This window comes from Microplitis mediator, chromosome 2 (genome assembly GCF_029852145.1).
Source record: "Microplitis mediator isolate UGA2020A chromosome 2, iyMicMedi2.1, whole genome shotgun sequence".
Lineage (NCBI taxonomy): Eukaryota > Metazoa > Arthropoda > Insecta > Hymenoptera > Braconidae > Microplitis > Microplitis mediator.
This window is the reverse complement of record NC_079970.1, coordinates 6,167,181-6,195,095: the sequence shown is the minus strand read 5'-3', so window position 1 is coordinate 6,195,095 and position 27,915 is coordinate 6,167,181. Positions and strand designations below refer to the sequence as shown.

Sequence of the window (27,915 nt, the reverse complement as noted above, 5' to 3'; positions counted from 1 at the left end):
TGGGAAAAATTTTAAAAATTCAGTAGTGGGACAGTTGAACTAACAATAAAAATAAATTTATAAATATCATTTTATTTATACTTTTATTTACATAACATTTTTATCGGACATTGTAAGACTACGTAGAGAGCTTTGGTATTTTTTTTGTTTGTTACAGTTTTCATTTTATATAAAATATAATAATATCTTGCTAGCTCGATGTTTTAAATTGATAAATTATTTATTTATGAAAAGCTAAATGTTTTTTTTACTATGGGAAGCATTAATATCAGTATTTTATTGTTATTATCATTAATAATAATTATTATTAATTCGCCTGCGATAAGTTATTTATTAAAAATTCTACCTGAGAATCCGAGGTACTTTTATCCTTAAACATATATATGAATTTACAATTTCATTCGAGTCTTATTTATATTTTTTAAAATTTCCAGTACAAAAGTTATTTGATAAAAAGTTTTGTACTCGCGAAACAATAAATAGATTTGTACCAGAAATATAAAAAAAATTTTTCAAAATATGATGAAATCATATATGATATTTGTCATTACTTATAAACTTATAAGTAACATATTTTTAAAATTTAAAAATCTATGCTAAGATTTAAAAGTTATTATCACTTCGTAAATTTTGTTAGTTCGTCATACAGGCTGGAAGTTGTGTAGCTCGAAGGACAAACTGCAGCACTCAGAATCACTCCAGCGATGATTTTCACTGGGTTCTATTTTGTCAGTCATGTTTGCTGTTAATCCGTAGCCTTCTGAAATCTTTAAATAAATAGTTTATTATATTTATTTATATTAAAACTAGACCGGAAATTTGTAATTTTGCTAACATACATTTGAATAAAATGATAACATTGACTGATCTGTATATTTGGAACGCAATGGTGATATTTGATTGGTCGTTTGTCCATAACTGTCTGGCAAACTGATGCCGTGTCCCTGATCAACAGACTCCAGGTATCCTCTACTGCTGGCTAAACTACATCCTCGCGTTGTAACGTCTGTGGATAGATATTTTGCAATTAGATTCAATTTTAGCTTCCATTGATTAAAATTTCAGATATTAATTGATCGAAAAATTTTCAATAGTTTTTCATAGAAAGTTCAAAATTTATTTATCGGTAATTGAATTGAAGAAAATAATAAATTTATGAATCGATAATAAAAAAGTATGTTAACTGTACTACAATTTTTTGTTCATACAATAGAAATAACACCTTGAGTACTCGCCATCGAGTGATTGGAATGATGAATATTTTTTTCATTAAAAAAACAAGGGCATGGTAGTTGCCACCAAATTGTTTTTCTCGTTTCTTTGGTTATTTTAGTAGCATTGCAACTGCAAGTGCTATTACAGCGTGTGGATGACCTTTGGCCCCATCGGCCGCTGCCAAATTTTGGCCACCTTGTAGTCCTCAGAGCTCGCGATACTTCTGTTCTTACTTCGGCATTCAAAAAACAGTAGAGTACAGCAACAAAAAAACCCTTAAAGAAAGTGTAGAAATTTATGATCCTGAAGTTAGCCGACGTCTAATAATTTTTGGATTTTTTCAATACAATAAATTGCAAAGAAAAATATTTTGAAAAATTGCACCTGTAGTTTTTTTAATTTTCTACATGTGCATATTTTTAGTTTTTTTTTTGTAATTGATTTGTTGAAAAAAAAATTCAAAAAATGTTGTCTGCTAACTTCAGGATCGTGAAATTTAACATAATAATTGGATTTATTTACACTGTAAAAATTTTTCGGAGTGAACGCGGATTAAATCTGGAGTTTATTTAAATATAAAAACTCCGAATCGGAGTGAATGCGGGTGGAAATAAAATCCGTAATGACTTCAAATTTACTCCCGATTTTTTACAGTATAATTAATATAGAGGAGAGTAAGTAAAAAATAAAATGTTTACTTGAAATGAAGCAAAAAGTTGGTCACCAGTAAGCCAAATAAGCTCAACTCTTTCGTCTACTCCGATACTGTAAGACAGTCCGAGGAATACGGTGTAATGAACTCCAAAAAGTGGTACAAGTACTAAAGTACTTTGAGCCCATCGTCTTAATTCATTTATATAGGTTAATTAATATTTTTAAATTAGTTGAGAGATATTTAAAAATGGATGATTAGCATACCTGTAACGATGTGTTTCTTCAGAAACAGCTGATTTTAATTTTAAATAAAGCACTCTTACAATATTAACAAAGAGGACGAAATTTATCTAATAACAATAATAATTAAAATGAATTTCTTAATTTAAATTTAAGTATACAGAGGATTGGGCATGATGGGTCAGTCAGAAAAATTTTTAATCGTTGAGTTGAATTTTTTAATAACCCGGGAAATTTTAAACTTTTGATCGAACTGTTTTTGAAAGAACAAAATCAATTTGAAATTTTTAATTGAAAAATTTTTTTTACGACTGAACTAATTTTAATAAAAATTTTGTATTTCTGGCATACGAAAGCTTTTTGAAAAAAAAATTTACAGCTTTTACATTTTTTAAATTAAAAATTAAATGCTTCAATTTTTTTCTGACACAAAAATAAATATATGAAAAAAATATATGACTAATTAAACAAATTTTTATTCAGTCACAAGAACTTTACTTTTGACTTTTCAATAAAATTTCAACGGGTTTTACTTTTAGTTTTTTAATTACTTCGATACCCTATCGCACCCCATCCTCTTTTAAATAAATATTTAATACACTTACTAATACTGAAAGTATTATCGGAATACGAATAACAGAAAAAACATATGGATTTTCATTGGTAGTCCAGCAAAATGTATCTTCAATAAACGCTCTCATAAATATCCACGGTACTACAAATATAACTGGGAAACCTTAAAAAAAAAAAAAAATAGAAAAACAATTATTTGTTTATTCGCTTGTTGATTGAGTTATTTATGTATTTAATAATTGGCTCACCCCATCCTAGAGCAACGTAACCAGCGATACTGGAATTAGAGTCGGTAAATAACGCAAAAAAAACAAGATTATGGAGATAGAGACCTTCCATCAATATCCAGGAGTAATTTGCAAGTATAGCGTACTGCCAGAAACTAGTGAATGCTTTGCAATGCCAATTACTTTCAATATCGTCAACAAGCCAGTAACTCTCTCCATTTTTTATAAGAACGTCTGAAGAAAGACCTAGACCGGAGATGAAAATTATTTCTTTGAGCAATGCCATAAATGCTCGCATTATGAATGATGCAAATAGATGCATGTGAAGCATATTTCGCGGACATCGTAGTTTCCTTAATAAAATAATATATCATTATTATTAATTATATCACAAATATTACACGGAAAAAAATAAACATTAGAAATTAGTGTTTCAAATTATAACCCGGAACCTGGGTGTCAATATAGAGAATTTTAATATTTCAAACAATAAATTTTATAATAAGTGGCATAAATTTTTAATGCTAAAGTTGCGATTTTCAAAGTTCAAATATCAATGTTTCCAGCATACACTGAAACAAATAATCGGTAGCGGCTACCGATTATTTTTTTCAGTGTAGACAATAAATATTAATATTTATCCTACACTTTAAAAAATTTGCGGAGTAAACGCGGAGCGGATGACTGTTTATTTATTTAATCCCCTCGAAGTGAAATTTACTCCGAAGGGGAGTTTATTTCAATATCACGCAGAGAATTTCCGAGTAAAAATTACCCATAAAATTTGGTACTGTGAGGAAATTTGCCGGTAACTAAATTTTTATTATGTTGTTAGTAGAAATCGCACTTCATTTGCATGCTATCGAGTAGTATATTTTACAATGTGCATGGAAAAAATTGAGATATTTACCACATGTCCTCTCAGTATCAAACTTTTTGGTTAATTTTTACTAAAATTTTCTCTGCGTGTATTAAAACTCCGAATGCGAATTTAAGTAAAATCCAGCCCACTCCGAAATCACTCCACTGAAAAAACAAACTCCCTATTCATTCCGTATGTGGAGTTAATTTTTTTTAAATTTCTAAACTCCGAGTGAATTTGGATTCAAATAAAATCCGTAGTCACTCCGAATTTACTTCCGATTTTTTACGGTGTATAATTATTTACGTTTTAATTATAAATTAAAGAATTACTATTTAGAATGATACCATTTACTGATCACTTTATCATTAGATTACTTGTCGTGTCTCAATATATAGTTTGTTTTTTTCCGTGTATCTTTCTGTCGTAAGACGGAAAAAGAAAACAATATTAATTTACGTAAGCTACTTACTTTATTATTGCTAAGATGCAAAAAGCAACAATGAGAGCTGACAATGACACGGCGTAACCAACTGTTGATATTATTTTAACTACTGGCAGATATTTCTAAAAATAAATAATTAATCTTAATAATAATAATAATCACTATTTTTATTTAATCAAATATTTTTATTTTGCTGAATAAATTCTGAGCATTCATTTGCATTTTATTTACTAACGTAATCAGAAGAGGTTTATTAAATTTTTATTTTTACTCGTATTAATTCTTTTTCTTTTCATCCAATTTTATCTGATCCAATTCTAGCAGGTTCTCATTATCTACGCTTGTTTTACTGCACGTTTGGAATTCATTTAATCTATGCTGTAATTTTATTTTCTCCTACCTCGTATGTCTATTTGAACTCTTTTACAATTTTTATTAAAACTTTTTGCTTCTTTTTAAATCAATCTCTTTACGTTCAACTAAATTATTTACTCTTCTGATTCATTTAATTCATTATTTAAATATTTCTAGTATGTTCATTGTGGAACACTTACAAAATCCCTCTTCCGCTTTTTTTCAATGAAAGTTAAGTCTTTTTAAATATTCAGTTGAACTTAAATTCATTTTTTAAAAATTCGTGGGAAATAACATTTTTACAAAAAAAATTTCTTCGATTTCTTAAAAATTTTCTTGAGTAAAACAAAAATATTTATTACTAAAATTTCTTGCTGGGTATTAAATGCAAGCTTACAATTGATTGATTTTCATAATAATTCTTCTAATTAGTTTCTAATTCAACATCAATCATACGAATTTTTTAAATTACGTCCTCTCTCTTTAATCTTAAAAACAGGAGCGTCTAATAATTTTAACAAAAATTATTTAAATTCATATGGGGACTGTCGTTTTTATTGAAAAGAAAAAAAAATTAATTTAATTTAGACAAAAGAATTGAAAATTTATCGATCTATTTCAAAAAAATTAATAACTGATTTAATAGTTAATTCATAAAGAAAAAAAGCTTACAGTTAATACCCAACATTTAAATCGTTTATTTGAGAAACCCCATAAGTCAAGAAAACAAAATTTTTCAAGAAACACAAAAAACATTTTTTTTGATAATCTTGACATTAAAATAATAAATAAATAATTGGATACAATAATGCTGGCGTCTCTGAAAAAGATTCCAACAAGAAAAATTTAATTTTTTAGCTGAATTACTTGAAAAAATTATTTAAAGTTGATTGACTTATGGGGTTTCTCAACCAAACGGGAACAAAAGTTATAAAATCATTGTTTTTTCAAATGTTTCCACTCAAATCATTTATTAGACTGATAAAATGAAGTATTAAATATGTAATTGAACTCTGAAACTCAGAAATTGCAAAAAATTATAATTAATTTAAACATTTTAACTAGTCATATAACAGTCAACAATAAAACAACATTTGAAATTAATTTCTGAAAAAAGCGCAAATTTTATATAAAAAAAAAAAAAAATTATTTCTGTAAAACTAAAACTACATATGTTTATTTGAGTCATTGACTTATGGGGTTTCTTAATTAAATGAAATTGCTGTCACCCCGTTAATTGTTTTTTAAACGCTGATTTGGTGCATATTTTGATTGATTTCTATGGAGGGACATCCAAAGAACCCAAAAATGCAAAAATCCCAATTTCGTAAAAAACATGACTTATGGGGTTTCTCAAATAAACGATTCATTTACGCAGAATAAAAAAATTTCTCGGGTCAAGTAGAAAATTTCTTAGGATGACTAAAAACATAATGATACTGAAGTTAGCCGACGTCCAATAATTTTTGGATTTTTTTTTAAACAATAAATTATTAAAAAAAAAATATTTAAAAAAATTGCACCTATAGTTTATTAAATTTTCTACATCTGCATATTTTTATCTTTATTTTTTTTTTAAACTAAGCCGTTGAAACAAAAATGCGAAAATTTTTAACTGCCTGCTAACTTCAGGATCATAAAACATTTTATATCAAGAAATCCTTTTTTTCCGTGTAGAATTTAATCAATCCACATTTCACAATTTTTCCCAATATCAAATAATTATCTTAACAAATAAACAAATCATAGTTTATTATCAATAATTACAGATTATTTAAGATCGATGATCAAAGAAAAATCCTTGACATTAATAATTTATAAATTTTCTTCACTCATAAAATAAACTAAGTATATTTTCTCATGAAAGAGACTTAATAGGAATTATATATTTTTTCCTCCTCAATATTATTAGTTCTTTGAAAGGAATGTCAGCTTTGTATTGAACTGTACTTAGACTCTATTTGTGTGCGTATTTCATCTAATCGCGATTTAAGCTGCCGAGAGACCATCAAAGCTTGCGAAATTAAATATTATTATCATAGTGATGTAGTCGCAGGACTATACATTGCATTAGATTATTATTGATATGTCTAATCTCCCTTTGTATACATCTACACTCGATTACTCTACCTTGACAAGTGTTGCATTATCCGACTGCATCTCTGGTAAATCCATTAGTACAGTTACAAGCTGAGCATTATAACATTCCGTGTAGTTACTCCACGTACTATTTGTTTCTGCGCTCCAATACCACTGTCCGTTAGACATGCACTGTCTTGTGGCATTTGCCTATTGTATTTACATATATATTTATTATGGATAATGTATAATAGAGTTATTGATAAAATCAATATTTGTCAACGTCTACCTGTAGATCAAACCCAGCGATGTAGTGAGGACATGAAAGTACCGCAAGCTCGTTGGGTGCAGTGGGTGGCCAACAAAGAATGCTGTCCCAAGTTTCAGGACACCAACCTGAAAGTTCAATATAGTTTTATTGAATCCTTTGAAGGAAAAGCTTCTTTAAACTACGCATCAATAAGTTCAATAGTTTTTTTGTTAAAAATAAACTTATATAGAAACTTTTATCGTGGGATGTAAAATTTTTCCTCTCAATTTTTTATTTTTATTTCGTTATTTTCATAATATTATTTTCTGAATTGAATTCTTTGATATTTATTTTATTTTATATAAAATATGACACGACCCAGATAATATATATGCTATATTGTTTTTTTTATATTTTATTCACATTGTAAAATATATAACTTTTGACGTATATATTTATAATGGAAAATCGCTGATATTTTAGTTTATTTTAAGTTAACTTTGTAGTTCAATTCAATTTAATTTATTTTTATTAATTTCATTTCCAGGGGAAAAAGTAATTATCGGAATTTATTTACAAAGTTATAAATTCAAATGGAAAGATAATTTTTAAATGGGTAGATATTTAAATTTATGTATGTAATTAAATTTCATGGATAACTTATTAATTGGTAGAGGAAATTGTAAATGTTTGTGCGTTGATAGTGACTATAGAGGATAATATTCAACAATGATACAATTGATGTGAGAATGGAAATTTAAAATCCATATCATGAGTGACATACAACAGTGACGTTAATTGAACAATCGAGAGTCCGGAATAGGTAATAATTAATGCTCTCTTGCAACCTTGCAACCACATGTAGTATATAAAATTCAATTTAGTTTTCTATACTACACACATATATATATATATATATATGTACCTTATATATATATATATATATATATATATATATAAGGTAGATGCTATAAAGTACTTAAGGATCTTTCAATTATTAGAAAAAATTTGTATCATCAGTATTTTTTTAATTACGTCAATTAAAGTTATTGATTTAAAACTTACTGTTAGGAAATTTTATAAAAATTTTTAACGAAACTTTCAATAGAGGAAAGGTTGATACAAAGGGTCGGTTGATAAAATTTGAATCATTTTTTTTTTTGGAAATATGTATAGATACAGATAAAAAAATCTGAAACCGGTTGACCCTATGGGCCAACCTAAAAACTTTCCGCTGAATTCGAGCTCAGAGAGCTTGAAAATGTTATTATTGGTTAAACTTTTTTTCGAGCTCAAAAAACGGCTAGACCAAAAAGATACACTGTAAAAAATCACCGGGATAAATCCAAGCGGTGTAGGTATTAAAATTATCGGTGTTGAATTTACCCCCGAAAGCGGTATGAAAATAACGCCGCCACCGGTGTAAATATTCTAGACCGGTGTGAAAATAACGCCGCCGCCGGTGTAAATATTATAGACTAGTCTTAAAATATTTCACTTTGTGAATATTTTTACTGACTCGATCACTATACTTGTTAATAAATGATATTTTTTAGTTATTTTCATAAAGAACTGACATTTTTTGTGTTTTATAATTTTTAAAGTGAATACTTCAAGCGGACGCAATTTACCCCGCTTTTACACCGGTTTTACTCCGCTTTTGCACCGGTTACCCCGATTTAATACCGGTATTTTTATCACCGGTGTATTACTCCTCCTAGACCGGTGTAATTTCATTTTTACACCGGGCAGAGTTAAAACGAGTCCATTTTTAACACCGCTCTGTTTACAGTGTATATAAACATTTTGCTAAAAACGAGTAATATCTGCCCGACGATATCTTTAGAACACTGAGAGAATAATTTATTTGAGCCAAATGAGATTTGTTTCAGGCAAATAAATCCCATATTTGAATGAACCCAATCAGAATCTTTTTGAGACAAAAATATGGTTCATTTGAATGAAATAATGATTTGTTTATAGTTTCACAAATCTGTATTTGGATTGTAGCACTGTAGCGCCACCAGCCGTAGTGGAATTTTTTTCAACCAAAATTTATTAACTATAAACAAATATATAATTGAATGAAATAAATGATTTTGTTGTCAGTGAAGAAATCGACGGAATTGCACGTGCTTTGCGGCAATCGAAAGAGCTTATTGAACTTAAAAAAAAAATTGGTCAATCAACTTACGAGTTATGTAACAAAAACCTAAAGAATTTTTTTTTATCATTTTTATTTTTCGTATAATTTGTAAACTACTCGACGATCGACTTCGAAATCTAATCAGTTCTAATTCTCGGTAAACCTTTTCAATTGCCGCTCAAGTCGGTTGATTCGTTTAGAGATATCGTCGGACAAAAAAAGTTTACACCAACACGCCCACATACGTGGACCGATGGACGGACATTCCTCCGGAAATAGTCAGAATAGCTTCCTAGGAGTTAAAATTGTCAAGATCTGATGAAAACTCGATTTTCGAAAATCAGACCGAAACTAATAACTTCATTTTTTTGAAAATTTTCAATTTTCATAGCAAGAAGTTGAAAAATAAAAAATTGAAATAAAAAATCTGATTGAATTGAGTTGGAGAGATATTCAATATGTTTTTTTCTGGCATGTAAAAGCTCTTGAAGAAATAAATTACAATTTTAAAATACCACAGAATTTCATGAAAGAAAATTGTTTTGATAAATCATGAGAATAAATTTTTTGAACATTATTCATAAAGAAAATAAAATAAAAGGTAATTGTTCGATCATACCCTATCGCACATTGATATATTCAAACTTTAAAAACATTTTCAATAATCGTATCGTCATAAAAATTTTTTACCAGCTAATAGTTTTTTTTTAACTTTTAAAAAATTTAACACGTTAACGGAGTATAAAATAACAGTGCAAATAAAATAAATAGCCCTGTCGGATTTTATCTGTTAAATACTTTTTAATATAATGAAACAAACATTTACACAACACAAACCGCAACGCGAAGTGATAAAATTGTCAGCCAGATTGTACTTTATGTTTAAAGTAACAATGGAATTTGAAATACTCGGTAACATCGGTTTTTTTTTGTCAAACAATATCTGATATATCTATATATTTACATCATATGTACATACATTAAGTAATATATATTACTCAATAAAGTTTGGTAACAGGCATTAAATATAAATTTCCTGTTGCTGAGTAATCCTGTGGTATCTAAAATTGAATTGATTAAATTTCGAATTACTTATTAGTGCATTTATTATATATTCTGATTGACAATTATGCCATTAATTAATTATCATAAGTCAAGATTTGTATATTACCTCATAATTTTATATATGCATTAAATAATGACCTCCTTAAAAACTTTATAATTAAATATTTATGATACTGAAGTTAGCCGAAGTCTAATAATTTTCGAATTTTTTCTAAACGATGAATTATAGAAGAAAACAAATATTCTAAAAAATTGCACCTGTAGTTTTTACCCATATTCGCCTTGATTGGCTTACTTAGTCACGATTTAAGACGACCAAGTCTACATCAAGTTTTATTTTTTACCAGGGTATCGTTAATTAAACATTTACACGTTTGACGGTGTCAAAGTTTTTAATTCACGCTGCTTAAATTTAACACGATATTTGGTGTAATTTTTACACCGAGTCCAAAAATTTTTTACAGTGCGCTAATTATTGTTCATAACCGATATAATTTTATTAAAGATTTAATTTGTTGCTATATATGAAATTTGTATACATATAGGAAATTAATGACTAAAAAGTAAATGAAAAAAAAATGTTTAATTAACGATGATTTAATATTTTATCGCGTTAATTATACTCAGTGAATTTTTGATTTGTTAGGTAATAAAATGATAAAATTCAACCGTTAAGACAAACAGTGATATTGATTATGCATTAATTTAAATTCGTGTTGTTCTGCTAATGTTCGGTAAGATAATACTCTTTTATAGCTCATTGAGTTTTCTTTCTCTCTCATTCATTCTTGAAGCTATTCGTATGGATTTAGGGCAAGTTAAGATAACATGCGTTACATATTATAATAATAATGCGCACATGTAGTAGTAATTCGATAATAATAAAAAGTAATTATTCCTTATGATAGTACGTAATTTTTTTAATTTCACAGTAGTAATAGTTAATACACAGTAAAAAAAAAACGGTGTTAAAATAAACTCATTTCAGTGTAGCGGTGTTTTTTCACCGGTGATAAAACGGTGTACACACAGAGAACGTTTAACTCTGGTCTTAGTAAAGCCGAATCGTGTTCGCCACTTGCAGAAATTCAAATAAACACCCGCTATCTTTGTAATTTTAATACCATTTTTCGGAGTCAAATTTAACACCAATAACCTTAACACCGGGATAGCATGAACTTACATTTTTTTTTTTTACAGTGTAATCCCGAGTCAAAAAACAAATTCGGATTTAAGTCTCAAAATTCTCAGTAATGTTTTTGAGGATCAATTTAGAATTTGGAGACTGACAACAGTATAGAAATTTATTCTAGTTTAGTCCTCAAAGTAGTACTTACGACCAATTTTACCACATTGAGGACTAAACTGGAATAACATAATCTGGATTAGAGCCTCAAAATACTCAAAACATACAGGAATAATTTTATCCACATTTGAACCTCAAAAGTCTCATTCGACGTGTATTCTCTGCCCTCCCTTTTCTACCTAAAATTTTTTAAAAGCCGAACTATAGCTTTTCATTTGTTGAGGATTTTGAGGTCTTACACTGTAAAAAATCACCGGGGTAAGTCCAAGCGGTGTAGGTGTTAAAATTATCGGTGTTAAATTTACTCCCGAAAGCGGTGTGAAAATACGCCGCCACCGGTGTGAATATTCTGTACCGGTGTTAAAATAACGCCGCCACCCGTGTAAATATTCTAGACCGGTGTTAAAATAACGCCGCCACCGGTGTAGATATTTTTTACCGGTGTTAAAATATTTTATTTTGTGAATATTTTTACTTACTCGATCACTATACTTGTTAATAAATGATATTCTTTATTAATTTTCATAAAGAACTGACATTTTTTTGGTTTTATAATCTTTAAAGTTAATACTCCAAGCGGACGCAATTTACCCCGCTTTTACACCGGCATTAATCCGCTTTTACACCGGTATTACTCCGCTTTTACACCGGTTACCCCGTTTTAACACCGGTATTAAAAATACCGGTGTATTACTCCTTCTACACCGGTGTAATTTCATTTTTACACCGGGCGGAGTTGAAACGAGTCCATTTTTAACACCGCTCTTTTTACAGTGTAGTTATAATTTAAAATCGATAAAATATTCGCATTTAGACCTCATAGTTCTCATTGAAGATTTTGAGTACTAAAGTAGAGTTACTTTTTGAGCGGCAAATAAAACATCAAAAGAATTGAGGCTTTTGAGGACTAAAATAGCATTTGTACTTTGACTAGGGATAATTTTAATCTATATTATTTAATATAATAAAAAAAATTTTAATTACCAGCTTCGGGAGTCGAACCGTTGTTGCATAATTGTGCCTGCGATTCGAGGATTCTTTGTTGAATACTTGGACTGTTGAAATCAATATCCTGAAATTATACCATTAATATTTTTTATTAAATAGTTCACTTAGTTATTAATCAATTTATCATCGGTATTAAATGACAAGTTGATAAATTGTTTTGTTAAAAACATTGTCTTTTTGCATTCCCGTTGCTCACATCTGTTGTGATGATTTCCATAATACCAAGGGGATGAAAATGGACCACGTACTCAAAATATGTCCTCTTTTTTTTTTTAGTGTTTTTTATATATATATTTATGCGGGATATACTTTTACGACATGATATATGGTGTTGAGGGTTTCAGGTGCAATATATGAGTTTCCCAGATACTTTAAAATATATTTATATTCTGAGTAGATTACAATTATTAACATTATTATTTTTTCCTTTTACAAAAAAAGCAAAAAAAAATTGTCTACTGAAGTTTAATAATAAAAAATTTATTTTCGATAAAGAAAGGTATAATATAAAAATAAATTTTTATTTTTATTATACAACTATGATTTTTATAGCTTTAGTGATTTGACATCTATACTATTAAGTTAATTAATCGGCTCTTAAATATATATTTTTCTCCGAAATTCTCTATTTGTCATTGATTGCTATCTTAACAATTATTTTTAGCAGCCAAAAACGATTCTTTGACCCCATTGCACTTTTTTTATCACTCAACTATTCATCAATAATCTCAAAATCTTGACAACAAAAACAAATGATAATAAAAATAAAAATATTATTTACGTTTACTTTAAAAACCCGTTATCAGCAATCAAACTTTTTATCTAAAGAGTATTAAAATTTAAATACGAATACATTAAGTTAAAAAAGTATTTACGTATAATCGCGTGACTACTTTTTCTCTAATGTTCGTTATACTGTACAGAGATCATCTTATAAAAAATCATCGCCATTTGTAGTTCAGATACCTCGTATATTTGTCTCTGTATATCTGTTCTAACGAGCACATCACTTTTTTACTTAGACATTAATTTATAGCTTTTAAAGTGATTTAATACTTCTTTCCTACTTTGGGTTCAAATCCTCGAGTTACCGATTTTTTATCTTTATTTTTAAGTTGCTCAATTTTAAGTCAATTATTTTGTAATAATTTTTTTTTTCATTTATCAACTGTATTAATAACAAAAAAAATTTAATTAACTTGAGTAAAAAAAAAAATTTTAAATATTATACAAATATTTTATCACAAATAAATCGCAAAGACAACATCACACATGTGTGGATAAATGTCAGTATTCATTCTCAGTACATCCAATTTGTTAATGAAGTAAACACGACGTGACGACAATTCTTATGTTTCATGTCACCCCTTACGTAAAACAATTTTAATTCAATTATAAATTACTAATTAGTTCAAGTTCAGTTTTAATTTTAAATTAAATTTTAAAAATATATTTTTTATTACTACACTGCAAAAATTTTCACTCACACCAAGAAAATTTTTACTTGCCCTAAGAACATTTTGCATTATGAATTTAAATCGAAAATTTTATTGGAGCAAGAAATTGTTTTTTAGTCCTAAGAAAATTTGTGTTTTTATTTCATAATGTAAAATTTTTCTTGTACCAACGCCAAGAAATTATTTTTTTTTGTATAGTCTTATTTATTATTTTGAATATAAATATATAAATTTTTATATATCGGGTTGTCAGAAAATAATATAGGGACTCTAGTGTCTATGCTTTTAGCTTTTAGTTTCAATAAAATTCTACTTGTAATTTAATTCATCAACAGTATTCAGTTTCCCGTAACTTTTTTAACTTATTTTAGTGGTCGGATGACAATTATTTTCCTTTGTTCCCAAACACATTTCGCTGGTTAATCAATAACTTTTTTTTATCAAAGTAAAAGACCATCAAATGGAGAGATAAGTGATAAAATTGCACATATCAATTAATTGGATCAATTTATTTTTATTAGATTTCACATGAAAGAAAATGTTTGTGCCTTTTTTTGTTTCATTTTTCCCAAAGTAGATAAAAATATATATTTTTATTGGTTAATAAAGATAATAATATTATTTTTTACTGCTAAGATATTGAAGACAATGGGATCGTAATCAATTATTTCAACAGTAATTAACTCGGCGATGTATTATTTAATTAGAATCTGAAAACTTGGTCAAGTATTTAATAATCGTTGGAAATCGGTCGATATACTTAATAGACTATCAGGTATAATAATTAAAAGCTAGATTGGACAAACAAGTGCTGAATTTCAATAAGATCTATTGCAGACATCTCAAACGTGAAGCTATTCAGTGTGCTCTAAGTATTACTCTGTATTTCAGAGTGGTTTATATTTGAAATATCAGAAAATACTCCATTTAATTAAATTGTTTACTAATTACTTTTTTTTCCCATACTAAAAAATATATATCCAAGAATATATGCCGGCAAAATAGCATACATACGACAATACTAAAGATATGAGCCGGATATATACTGTTTTTCCGGGATATATATTTTTTCGTGCGGGTTTATACCATGTAAAAAAATTGTCAAAAAAACGTTAAAAAAGTGTTGACTATTTTAAATTTCAAAACGTAACACAACGACGAACGTTTTTTAAAGTTTTGAAAATTCAAGAAAAAAATCAATGAATATCCAAATATTATTAAGATATGCTAAGACGAAAAACGTTCAGAAATAGTTTGAAATCCGTTTTTTCTGAACGTATTTTGCACTGAAAAATGTTAATTTATAATATTAAGTCAATTGTCTTTTTCTGTGTATTTTTAGAAGTTGGAAAATCGTTTAAAAAAAGTTCGTCATTGTGTCACGTTTTGAAGTTTGAATAGTCAACACTTTTTTAACCTTTTTTCAACAATTTTTTTTAGACGGGAATTTTTTTTTTATAGTCACATTCTTATTGTTATTTCCCGCGGCCATGATTGACCTTTTCAAATTATTATTGTGCTTTTATTTTTAGAATTAGCGTTTTTTTATTTTTGTAGTTTTTTTACAGTCAAAGCATTTCAGAAACATAAAATCCAATAAATCCAGTAATTTAATTATTTTTTTGCATGCAACTTCCTACACACAAATTATTTTCTAGATAAAATCAAATAAATAAAAAATTGAGCGAAACAATTTTTTCCGTAATGGTTTGACTGTTGACCTTTTTTTTATTTATAAAACAAGAGTTATTTTATTTCAGAAATTTAATTATTCTGTTTACGGGTTGAATATATATATTATTTATAATAATAATTATAAATTAGCCTAGAGTGATAATATATTAATATTAAAATTAAATTTATTGCTAATTTAAATAGAGGGTAGACGAGCAGAATCTTACGACGGAATTATTAATTAATTTTGATCGTTAATTATTGTTATTATTTTCGAGATAATTCTTGGTTTAGTTTTGATTATAAAATTAAAATAAAATTATTGCAAATTTAATGAGAGGGTTGGCGGTAGTATTACGGTTATTCTTTGTAGGCGTAAGTTTTCTCGAGCCATGACATTTTATACTCGGAAAATAGCGTTAATTAACTTACGTGCGCAGACATGGTGCTATTTTATTTTCTCCAGTTTTTCCAACCAAACGATTCTCGAGAACTAATCCACTTTTTTGATCTGAAAAAAAAAGTTTCAAAACTTCAAATTTCATTATTATAATTAATTAATTAATTAAACATTTAGATCACATTTATTAATTAAAGAATAATATTTTATTTAAAAATGATCTTAATAATTTTTGTTCTCATATCACAAAAATTTAAACACAAGAGTATGGACTTTTGGTTCTACTGTTTTAGGAATTATTACTCCTTATTAATTTGATTAGAAATACTATTGTTAGTAGATTTTTTTATATAAATCACAGCGGATTCGAGAATTCAATAATCATAAGCTCATGAACAAAAGGTTCTATTGTTCGTCTGGAAATGCGTTGCCGTTAATTATCATAATCAAATGAATGCAATAGAAATAAAATTAAAAAAATATCTATCTATTGAAAGTGAATAATCCGCCAATTCGAATTTATTCAGGAAAAAGTACAAATAAAATAATTAACTTAATTTATAAATTTATTCCAATAAAAAACCTAAATTTCCGGGGCAAAATGAGACACCATTTTTGAAAAACAAAATTTCAAATCGGCCGCGCTTCATATTTTTTAAGAAACGGCGGCTAAGCAGTTTTCAGCCGAAAACATTTTTTTCGTTTCTGAAGTAGTGTCTAATTTTATTCCGAGCCCCCGAGTGCTTATTTTCATAAATATTCTAGTAAAGGTTCTAAAAGCATAAATTTTCGTCCGTGATTTAAATTCGCATCAGTAAAATCACCAAAATAATTTAATAATGAGAAAGGTTCACTCACGCGTAAAATTAATTGAACCGAGAAATTGATTTTCTAGATCGATTTAGCTAAATAATATCATCAATACTCTCATGCAGAAAATTATCAATCAGTTAATTAAGTATCTAACCTATAATTTAATTAATTGTTCATTAAAATATTTTTCGTTATTTTTAAAATTTGAAATTCAAAGTTATTCCATTCAAATTTTGAAAAAAAATAGTATTGAAGTATAAAGTAATTACATTAGATGCAAAATTTTTAAGTTTGAAAACTGAATTTTATGGTAAATATCTATATATAGAATCATAAAATGTATGAGTCTGTAGTTTAAAACTTCGTAGTTGTGTATATTTATTTACAAAGTGATACGATAATAAACTTTTCTAGATATAAAATATTTCGATTTCAACAGAGAGCTTTGTGCACCAAGTATTATGATAAAATTTTATGCTATTCACTGGATTTATCTCGAGTTTTCGCGTTTGTGTATCAGTACTGTGTATTGAAAAAAAAACTACTTATGAATTTTTCTCTCTCAGTCACATAAATAATACCGCACAAATCTAATTCTAGAGTTGAAAAAATTTCTGCATCCTTTTCAGAATTTGATTTATTAAGTAAATAAAAATCGATTTCTTGATAATAATTTAATAAATTGTATTTTGGTTTTATTGAGTAAAGAGTGGAAGATAACAATATCGATAATAATTTATGTAATAAATTGATAGAGAAGATGAAACAGTAATTTGTGAAATTACAGTGACATACACATACACGCACCTTTTGGGCACACCCTAGGGTAGTCAAACAATTAATATAGGAAATATAATGAAGCTTCCGCTGGCAATACCATGTTATTAGATCCGTTTATATATAAACTTCATTGATGATAGTCTTTCGACAAATTCATCAGCAGAATGAGTCACTTCAGTGTCTCAACCAAGAATAAATTTTTTTTTTCTTAAACTGAAACTTTCTATCGTTATTTATAAGACTCATTTTTATCAATTTTATTAATGCATGTTTTTGTTTGTTTTAACGGCTGCAATTTTTCAGTTTTTTAATTCTGTTGGTTTTTAGTCGGCTACAGAGAAATTGAATCTTAAACTTTATAATGTGAAAAAATAGTTGGGCTTCTTGAAAAATTCTTTTGAACTTAATGAAAATACTACTACTTTCGAGTATCAAGTTTATTAAAATTGTTTTTTATGAAATTTAAAAGTTATTATTAAATTTTCGTTTATCAAAATTTCAACTTTTATTTATTTTTCTATAAATTATATACTTTTATTTAATAAAACATGGATATAAATGAATTCGCATATAAATTTTTAAAAAAATATTTTTCTTCTGTATTCAATTTTTTTTTCTTTTTCTTTTTATGAAAGTGACAGGAGCAAATAAGCTCTCAAGAAAAGAGAAAATCTTATTAATTTTATCATAAATATTTTTAAAAAAAATATGATATCAAAGTATATTTTTATATTTTTATTTTTTTCTTGCAAAAGCGCCATCCTGCAGAGAGAGAGAGATTAGTATTCAAAAGTTTCATGTCAAAAGCATTGATCTAACTTAAATTGCTTTGATAATATCATTTGCAAAAGGTCGATTATAAACTTTGTCTTTTATAGAATTTTGTTTTATTTTGCCATCTAAAACATAAAATTTTAAATATAATGAATTTGTGTCTGTGAGGAATATTTTAACTAGTTAGCAAACAATAATCCATAATTATGCTTTCATATTGATATGCATGTGGTTATGCATGTGGCTATTATTTGGAATGTATATATGGAAACACTCTAATCTTCTTTAGATAGTATTGATATCTGTAATTGAGCGAGAAGTTACTTTATGCAAGTTTGACTTTGTAGTTTAGTTGAAAATTCAAATTTCGATTGCGATTATAATAACGAATTTTTATTTCCAATCACTAGAAAATAGCTATTATCAAATAAATTATTTATACAAGAGGAAATAGTTAAACTTTTATGATCGTTTTAGTTATATTTTTACGAAAAAATGTCGAGGAAAATAAAAAAATATGAATAACCTCAGAATATAAATGTTCAATTTGATTTATTCACTTAGAGATTAAACTATGTATGTATACTACTCTATTTCCGCTATATTTCAGCAAAATATATGTATTAATATATGATACTTTCAGAACTTAAGTATATAAATGAAATACTGCTGGTTATTTAATAATTCTTTATATTTATTTTATTAAATAAATTAGTTGATATTTTGAAAATTCAGTTTCTTTACGGAGAGAAAAATATTGTAGTCTCTACTATATGGCGTAATCGTAATTATTACAATTGCAGTTTTTTTGCTGAAACTGTCTTAATATATTAACAATTGCAATGCGTGTAAGTTATCTACATTAATAAGAGAATAAGGAAAATTTTGTTCCCACTATATCTATATGATAGAATTAGTTAATGTTATTGAAATTGATATCATTAGAAAGGTCTTGATTTGAATTTGTGCCCTTTCATAGTTTAAACTATTTTATATTGCCAAGTATTGAGATAAATAGATTCATCTATAATATCGTTCGAATTACATTTAAATTACGCGCGAAAAAAAAGATCGTATTTATTTTCTTTAAATAAATTAATATTTTAACTATTCTGTCACTAAATATGACTGAATGTCACTGAATATATAGCTATATTATTTGTATCGCATTACCCGGGTCAAAAATAAAACTTGATTTAGACTTGGTTTACCAAGTCGAAATTGGGAGCCGTTTTTCACAAGACAAACTCGACTTTTTTTTACGAAGATATGAAATACATTGAGTTTTCGCCTTGGTTTAGACTTAACTGGCTTACTTAGTCACGATTTAAGACGAAAAAGTTGAAATCAAGTCGAAATTGACTTGGTTTAGACTTATTCGACTTAAATCTTAAGACGAAAAAGTCAAGATCAAGTCGAAATTGACTTGATTTAGACTTATTCGACTTAAAATATAAGGCGATAAAGTCTAAATCAAGTCGAAAATGACTTGATTTAGACTTATTCGACTTAAATTATAAGACGAAAAAGTCAAAACTAAGGTGAAATAATTTTTATATATTAAGGGGAATAAATGACTTGTTTTCGACTTGGTTCAGCAAGTCGAAAGTAAGGTGAATGACTATCGTGCTCGAAGTAAAGACGAATAAGTTCAAACTAAGATCAAAAAACACGAATAAGTTGAAATAAGTTAAAACTAAGATGAAAAAAGTTCAAAAAGTTGAAATAAATTAAATTTAAGTCGAAAAAGTCGAGATCTTATCGAAAAATTTTCGGCAAATCGATCACTTCAAAAGAAAATAAGGCGAAGCGAGCCTGAATCAAGTTTTATTTTTGACCCGGGTACTTATTCCAAAATGACAGATTTTTATACTCCCTTTTGGTTTTAGGAAGCTTCTCAATGCTAAAAAAGTGTGCATAGAAAAAAAAGGATTCATTAACACAAAAAATCTTTACTCGCCTAAAGAAAATTTTTACTTACCCCAAGAAATTTTTCGCATTGTGAATTGAAAACAAAAGTTTATTTAAAACTAGAAAAAAATTACATGGTGCAAGGGATTATTTCTTGACCAAAAAAATCTTTTCTCGCTCCAAGACAATTTTTGTATTTAATTCATAATGCATAAAATTTCTTGGTGCAAATTAAAATTGTTTGCGGCAAGAAATCTTTTTTTTTCTAACCGTTACCATCTTGCATTAGTAATATTATTAACGATCTGACGCAGCTGCGACTAGTCGATTTTAATGCCAACTAAGATAGTATACTGCAAGGGTGTTACTATCCTAATATTAAAAATTACTATATAGTACATGAAAGCTTACTATATTCACATAATAGTTTCTATTGTATCGCGTCACTAATTTCAAAAAGACTTATATTTTTGGCTTTAGTCACTAAGTTTAAAACCAATAGGGTGTATAATTTTTTTTTCAATTCCTAATCATATTGTAGGCTTATACTAATGCTGAAAATTTGAAAAAAATTCTGAGCTATAAAATAAGTCTACAAAACGATTGGCAATGAAAAAAAAATTATACGCCCTCTTGGCTTTAGAGATAAAACTAAAAAATATAACGCCATATTAACATACTAGTAGATGATACGCTACGATATTGAATATTACAATTTTTTTCTCTCTGTTGTTATTATTGATTCACATTACTCTTTCGTTCTTAAGAGTTTGAATTATTGTGAAACCTTCAAGTACAATGGGTTAGAGTACAATGCTCATTGCGCTTTAAGTAAAAGAGATAAATTATTTAAGCAAGATTTTTATCTTGAAATAAATCATATCCGCTGAAAAATATTGAATGAAATATAATGTGCTTTTGAAACTATGAGAAATTTTTAATTTTTTGAATTATGAATGAATAATAAAAGTAGAGTTTACGCGCTATATAGACATTTGAATTATTTAGTCTAATAGATATTAAATTTTTAGATTCAGCTTTTATGTTCTGTAAAACTCATGAGTGGATTCAGAGTGAATACGGATATTTTATTTAGATCCGGATTCACTCCGTCACTTGGAGTTCCAGAGTTTAAAAAAAAATTACACTAAATATAGGAGAAATTTATTCACGTTTGAAGTGCTATGGTGTCATAGTAATATCGGACCATGTTGGCCACCCCTTATTATAAGAAACGATTTAAAACGATTTGCAATGTTAAATCCTCATAAGAAGGGCGATTCAAAAGTATTCAAAGTATTTAAAAGCATTAAGAAGTATTTAAAATTTTTCTTTTCTAATCGTTTTAAATCGCTTCTTTTAATGAGGGACCTGCAGAAATTTAAATAAACACATGTGGAAAATATTACGATCACAGTGAAATGTAAAACGATTATATCACAAATTACCGTAGTCATTGTAAATTATATTGTGGCTATAGTAATTTTCATATGTGTTTATTTAAATTTCTGCAGGTGGACAACATGGTCTTGTATTACTATGACACCATAACATTTCAAATAAAAATAATTTTTCCATGCACGGAGTGAAAAAAGAGTTTTATTTAAGCGGAGTGATTTTGGAGTGATGTGGAGTTTGTTTCAATCAGTATCCATCCAATCCGGAGCTTTAATATGAAAATTAACTCCTCTCCGAAGTTAATTTCACTCCGAAGAAATTAATTTAATAAAAAATCATTAACTCCAAATTTAATCTGCGTTCACTTCTCAAATTTTTTAGTCTAAAGAAAGGAAAAAATTTGGATAGTAAATTTTTTTCATTCAAATCAGAATTTAATCCAAAAACAATTTTGCTGGAAAAAAAAAATTTTTAAGTTTTTGTGCTATAAAATGTTTTAATTTTTTATAATTTGATATTTTAATGAAATGAGTGAAAATGAATAGACTCGTTAATTTTTTTCCATTGAAAATTTTACTATTGAGGTTGTATGTATGTTCATTTTTGTTCAAATGAAATTTTATTATTGAAACAACTAAAGTGATATTAGATGAAATGTAAACGTACTGCACGGTAATCTTATAAACTGTTCTGTTAAAATTTTTCAACAGTTTTTAGTTTGTAAAAATGCTTCACGCGTACATAATAGCTCAATCGTAAAAGTTTATTGTGAGTTTGAATTGGTACTTTGGGGATATGTATCGCAATTCTTCACCATTTTAGAGTGTTGAATTACGTGAACATTAAATTTCACAACCAATTTTTACACCCACTTGCTTCTTAACTTATACCCACATTATTATTTATTATTTGTTCTTTCAGGAGTTTTAAAGTAACAATTTTATTTAATTTATTTTTAGTAGCCAGTTTACTGTTATCGTGTGAAAAAGAAGAGGGAAAAGCCTTATAAACCCGTGGTATTTTTTATAAGTTAATCTAATCACGTCAACGATATTTCAGTTGAGTACTTCGAAGAAAGTTATATATCTACGGAAAAAGGTCTTGCTTTCAAAGGGATTATCATTTATTAAAATCGACTACAGTTACAAATTACTATTGATTAAATTATTTTTTATCAACTATACATCAATGTCGTGACTTTATCTTATTATCTACACGTTACTTCGTCAAAATTAATGATAATGTTAATAAATTTATGAATTCTTGAGCTTTTTTTGAAAGAGCGAACTCTTTTATCTCTTTTTCAAAAAATAAGAAAAAAATTTGTGATGCTTTTATTCTTAAATTGTATTTTTTAGTTAAATTTACGGAGGAATAATCATACTTGATAAAATATGATAGAAATGTGAAAAAAAAATCTGTCTATCGGTTGAACCTACGGGCCAGCTCTAAAACTTCCCGCTGTTTTCGAGCTCTAGGAGCTTGAAAATACTTTTGTATGTCGTTGTTTTCGAAAAAAATCGTTTGTTACCATTTTTTCTCCAACGGTGTCTCTCAAATGCGATCGATTTGAAATTTTCAGAAAAGTTGACGGCCAACAAACTCTTTCGATTGCCACCTCAACTATCTCAATCGGTCAATTCATTAAAAAGATATGAAGAGTTTACATCCATACACACACACACACACACACACACACACACACACACACACACACACACACACACACACACATACACATACAGACACTCGGACATCATTCTGAAAATAGTCAGAATAGCTTCCTAGGACCTCAAAACGTCGACATCTGATGAAAACTCGATTTTCGAAAATCGGGGTGAATACAATAACTTCCCGAATTTTTGGAAATTTACAATTTTCTTAGCGGGAAGTTAAAAATTTTTTTTGTCAAAATTTCATTGCTCCAAAAATAAAATTTTTTTTTTTTTTAAGTTACAATTGAAAATTCTTCTTATGAATGTTAACTATATACGAATAGTAGAGTAATAGCATATTCGGGATGAAAAAGTAAATTTCCCTCAGTGACGTTCTTTTGCCCCACAATCCAAAATACGCATAATTAAATTTAAAAGTTTTGTAATATAATAAGTCTTAATGTTTTGAACTGATTATGATCCACGAATTATCTCATTATATTGAAACAGTATAATTATTTGGTGTATTGAAGGGGTCAGATAGGATAATATACATTAGGAACTTTAACATAATACGCGTTTTCTCATATCGTTAGCATATATAATTACCATCAAAAAATATATCAGTCCGTTTTCGGGTAAAATAATTTTATTTTTACTCTATCAACTTGACCGGTTTAGCAAAAATTTAAATATCGTTTTTTTGACAGATAATGCCTCGTTAAATATAACAACTTGTGTAGAAATTCTAGGATGCTCATAGAATTAATCTCCTGAAAATAAAATAACTTTCATTTGAATTTTCCTCAAATCATGACAAAATATGTTTATTTTAATAATTTTTGTATGTCTTGCCTCTATTTCCATCAATAATTTATTTGAATATACCAGAATATATTTTGAAAATATCGTCATAGACATTTATATTTTTATGAATTTATTAAAATGTTGCCATGTTTCCGGTAACATTAAATATTTTATTAGATACACAAATAATCTATAAATAATTAATCTCGTCAAAAACTGCATGAGTAATCTAAAATTATTATTATGCAACAAAAATAAATTCATACTTTGTTCTGTCAACATTCACAAACAAAGATTATAAAACAAATAATTATGAGTAATACTGTGAGTTAATTAGTAATTATTTTTAGTCTATACAGTATTAAATTGAACTATTTACAGAAAATTTTAATGAAGTTGGAATCATAATTAAAAATAATAATAATGGTACCGTAATTTCATAAAAAAAAAAAACAACAGATTATTTTTTCCTGTATCTCAACTCAAACTTTATCTCTAATTAATAACACGCACTGATACGATGCGATGAGTACACTCTTAAGTAAATGACTTCCGTTTTTTAAATTTTAAAATGAAAAACTTGCACTCCGTTGAAAATTTCCCGGGATAATAAAAATCTTTCCGCTGGCTGCAATATTTTTCATTAGCAAAAAATATGATTACAAGTATATATTTGTTTTCAGAAATTTATACCAGAATAATAAACTCAAACAAAAAACTACTCTGAAAATAAAAACTCACAATCCTATTCAGTTTACTGGGTTGGAATGTGTACTTCAGGATTAAAAAAAATCTGTCTATTCAGATTTTATGAATAATTTACATAGATGGATATTTTTTTTTTTTTTAACCGAACAAAAAAAAATACTAGCGAAGACATAATTACAAAACCCGGAGGACAATAAAAGAAACATATTACTCGAACATCATATGTGTCTGACCATTCCTGATGGTTATTACTGCGACAGCTGCCAGAAAAAAAAAATTTTATCTCCCAATTTCTATATTTCGCAATGTCAGATTATTATTTAACTTCTTTATTAAATGACTTATATATCATCAATGAAAAAGTGATATATATTTATTTCATAGTGAGGACATGGATTATTTTTTAATCAAACTTATACTTTATTTGTTGGCGAAAAAAACTTTTCATACCGAAGGCTTCGATCAATCAATATTAAGTGTCATATATATGATATAATTTCTTATCAATAATCTTTATTTTTTATCAAAGTATATCTTTATACAACGCAGTTTTCTCATTGATATTGTTAAATATTTATAGTAGGAAACATTTCAATGTCATAAATATTAACAGTTAAAAATTTTGTTTTTTTCAAATTTTTTTATCTGAAAAAGTTGTCGAGGTGGAATAGAAGAATAACACATCTTTCAATTCAAACTTACAAAGAATTTTGGCCACCGTATATCCTAAGGATCCTCTGATAGCTTGAATTTGTTACAAGTTCATGTTGTCGGGGCGATTTTTTTTTATTTTATTTTTATCTATAATAGGGTCTTTCACTTTTTTTATTTCATTATTTTTTTTTTTTTATTGACGAAATGCCATAAAACCTGTCAACACAATAGGATTCTCAAGCTTTTTCAAATTCAATTCAATACATTATTCAATTTTTGTAATAAAATCATTGCTTTCAAATAGTTTTATACTGCAATAGTTTTTTATTTTATCAATTGCGAATTTAATCAAAAGATTATTGCACGATATTTCATTTTTTTTTTTTTTTAAATTCATGTAATAAAAAATTGAAATACTAAACAAAAATTTTCAATAACTAAATTTGATTATAAATTTTTTTCATTCTTGAAATATTTGTATCATGATACTGAAGTTAGCCAACGTCTAATAACTTTTGGAATTTTTTTTAAACAATAAATTATAAAAAAAAAAATGTTTGGAAAAATTGCACCTGTAGTTTTTTAAATTTTCTACATGTGCATATTTTCAGTTTTTGTTTTTTTTAATTTATTTGTTGAAAAAAAAAATCCGAAAATTACTAATTGTCTGCTAACTTCAGGATCATTTTTTATCATTCGCTTGATTATTTTAATTAACGTTAAATTCGAGATTTAAAAAAAACAAATAAAAGTTGATGCCTTTTTTGAAAATATGAGAATTAATTATTTTTTACTAAACAATTAAATCATAAAAAAAATATATGGATTTTTTTTTATGTAAAAAAATATGAGCAGACAATTTATTGAGAAAAATGCTTAAAATAATATTCTACTTACCAACTCGTTAAAATTAATTTCTCCGATATTGCACGGAAAACTATCATCAGTCACGTAAGAAAACTAGAAGCATTAAAACGCCCACGTCTTAAGACTATTTTCATTTGTCACCATAAATTTATAATTTTAAATGTTGGATTTTAAATTTATCCAATCAATTAAATATTAATGACTGAGATAACAAGTGATCTCTCGCGAAATATGTTTTTACATATTATTCATTTTTGATTTCTCACTGTTTATATAAATTTACCATCACTCCGATTATTCAATGCGAATTTTAAAGCCACACTTGTTAATTATAAATCATGGATCTTTCATGTTTTTCAATCATATTTGTTTTGTAGATTATAATGCAGAATTAACAGTTCATTTATATATCAACGTATGTATATACATATATTTATATGTATAAGACTTTCATTGATTCATTTATTAATTATTAAAAAAAAAAAAAAAAATTCGATACTGATAAAAAAAATATAAAGTAAAATTTGGATTAAAAATTTTTGGTTTTTCAAAATTTCATAGGTTTAATTTAAAATTTATTTCTATAACTACTGCAGATTATTTCAATTAATATAATAATTTTTCATTCATTTTTTATGTAAATAATTTTATTTGCATTACTAAAAAAATTTTTTTTTTAATAGTAACAAAATTTATTGAATGAAAAAAACTAAAAAAATTGATCTATGTTTATTTTTGTTATTATTTGAATTTTTGAGTTCGGGGTAAATAAAAAAATTTAAATTTCCAGCTAAAACTCTCGCGTGTCTGACGTGGAGCGTCGTTTTAACGGTACTACACTTGAATCGTCGGGATATATTGTCGAGCTTTACGCATGACTGACGTATTTACTCTTTACTGCTTGTACATATTTCGCGTGCGCAGGTTTTATTAATATATATATGTATGTTCCTCTTCCTACCCCGCCAACTGTTGCTTCTTCTTCATCTTCTTCATCTTTGTCTTGTTCTGTTCTTATTTTGCTAAACTTTTTGAAGCCACAAAGGTGTTGACAGTAGATTCTACAAGATGCAATAACGGAATTTTTTTTTTTACATTATCAGTAATTACGATTTATTTATCTAATAATATCGATAAAATTCATTTTTGTATCATTGGAATTTTTTTTTATCATCATATCAATAAATAATTATTTAATTATTTTCTTATTAATGATATCGCTTTTGTTGAAGTAATTGAAAAAAAATCATCTTTTTTTTTAAATTAAATTTCATTCTACTAAACTTTTAAAAATGTTTAAGAAGAAAAATGTTTGTTTTCCATTAGTTAGATTAAAGTTCGTGCATCCTAGTAAATACACAATTAATTTTTTTTTTTTTTTTTTTTTTTTACTACACTGACCGAAAGGTTATCTTGGTTCAAAGAGAATTATCTTGAGTCAAGAGAATATTTAGGAAAATGGAATAAATCTTGGTTGAAGAAAATTTTCTCTTAATTTTGATTATTTTGATTCAAAAAGTTATTTTTTCGACCCAAATGGGTTAAAGTTTTAAATTAAAAATATATGATTTTAGTTCAAAAAGAAAAAATATT

At 27.0% G+C, this 27,915-nt stretch overlaps 1 protein-coding gene across 1 annotated transcript; it reads right to left on the bottom strand.

The window, feature by feature from the left end:
- Positions 1 to 64: 64 nt before the first annotated feature.
- On the bottom strand, positions 65 to 27,453 carry LOC130662939 (parathyroid hormone/parathyroid hormone-related peptide receptor-like). The gene is made up of 13 exons (XM_057461924.1): positions 26,353 to 27,453; positions 15,988 to 16,066; positions 12,401 to 12,488; positions 6,939 to 7,045; positions 6,701 to 6,859; positions 4,244 to 4,338; positions 2,931 to 3,262; positions 2,715 to 2,845; positions 2,134 to 2,219; positions 1,914 to 2,058; positions 1,223 to 1,490; positions 840 to 1,006; positions 65 to 767 (listed from the first exon to the last, which is right to left on the bottom strand). The coding sequence occupies exons 2-13, from the start codon at positions 15,997 to 15,999 to the stop codon at positions 642 to 644; spliced, it is 1,716 nt and encodes a 571-aa protein (XP_057317907.1). The 5' UTR covers positions 16,000 to 16,066; positions 26,353 to 27,453; the 3' UTR covers positions 65 to 641.
- Positions 27,454 to 27,915: the final 462 nt, after the last annotated feature.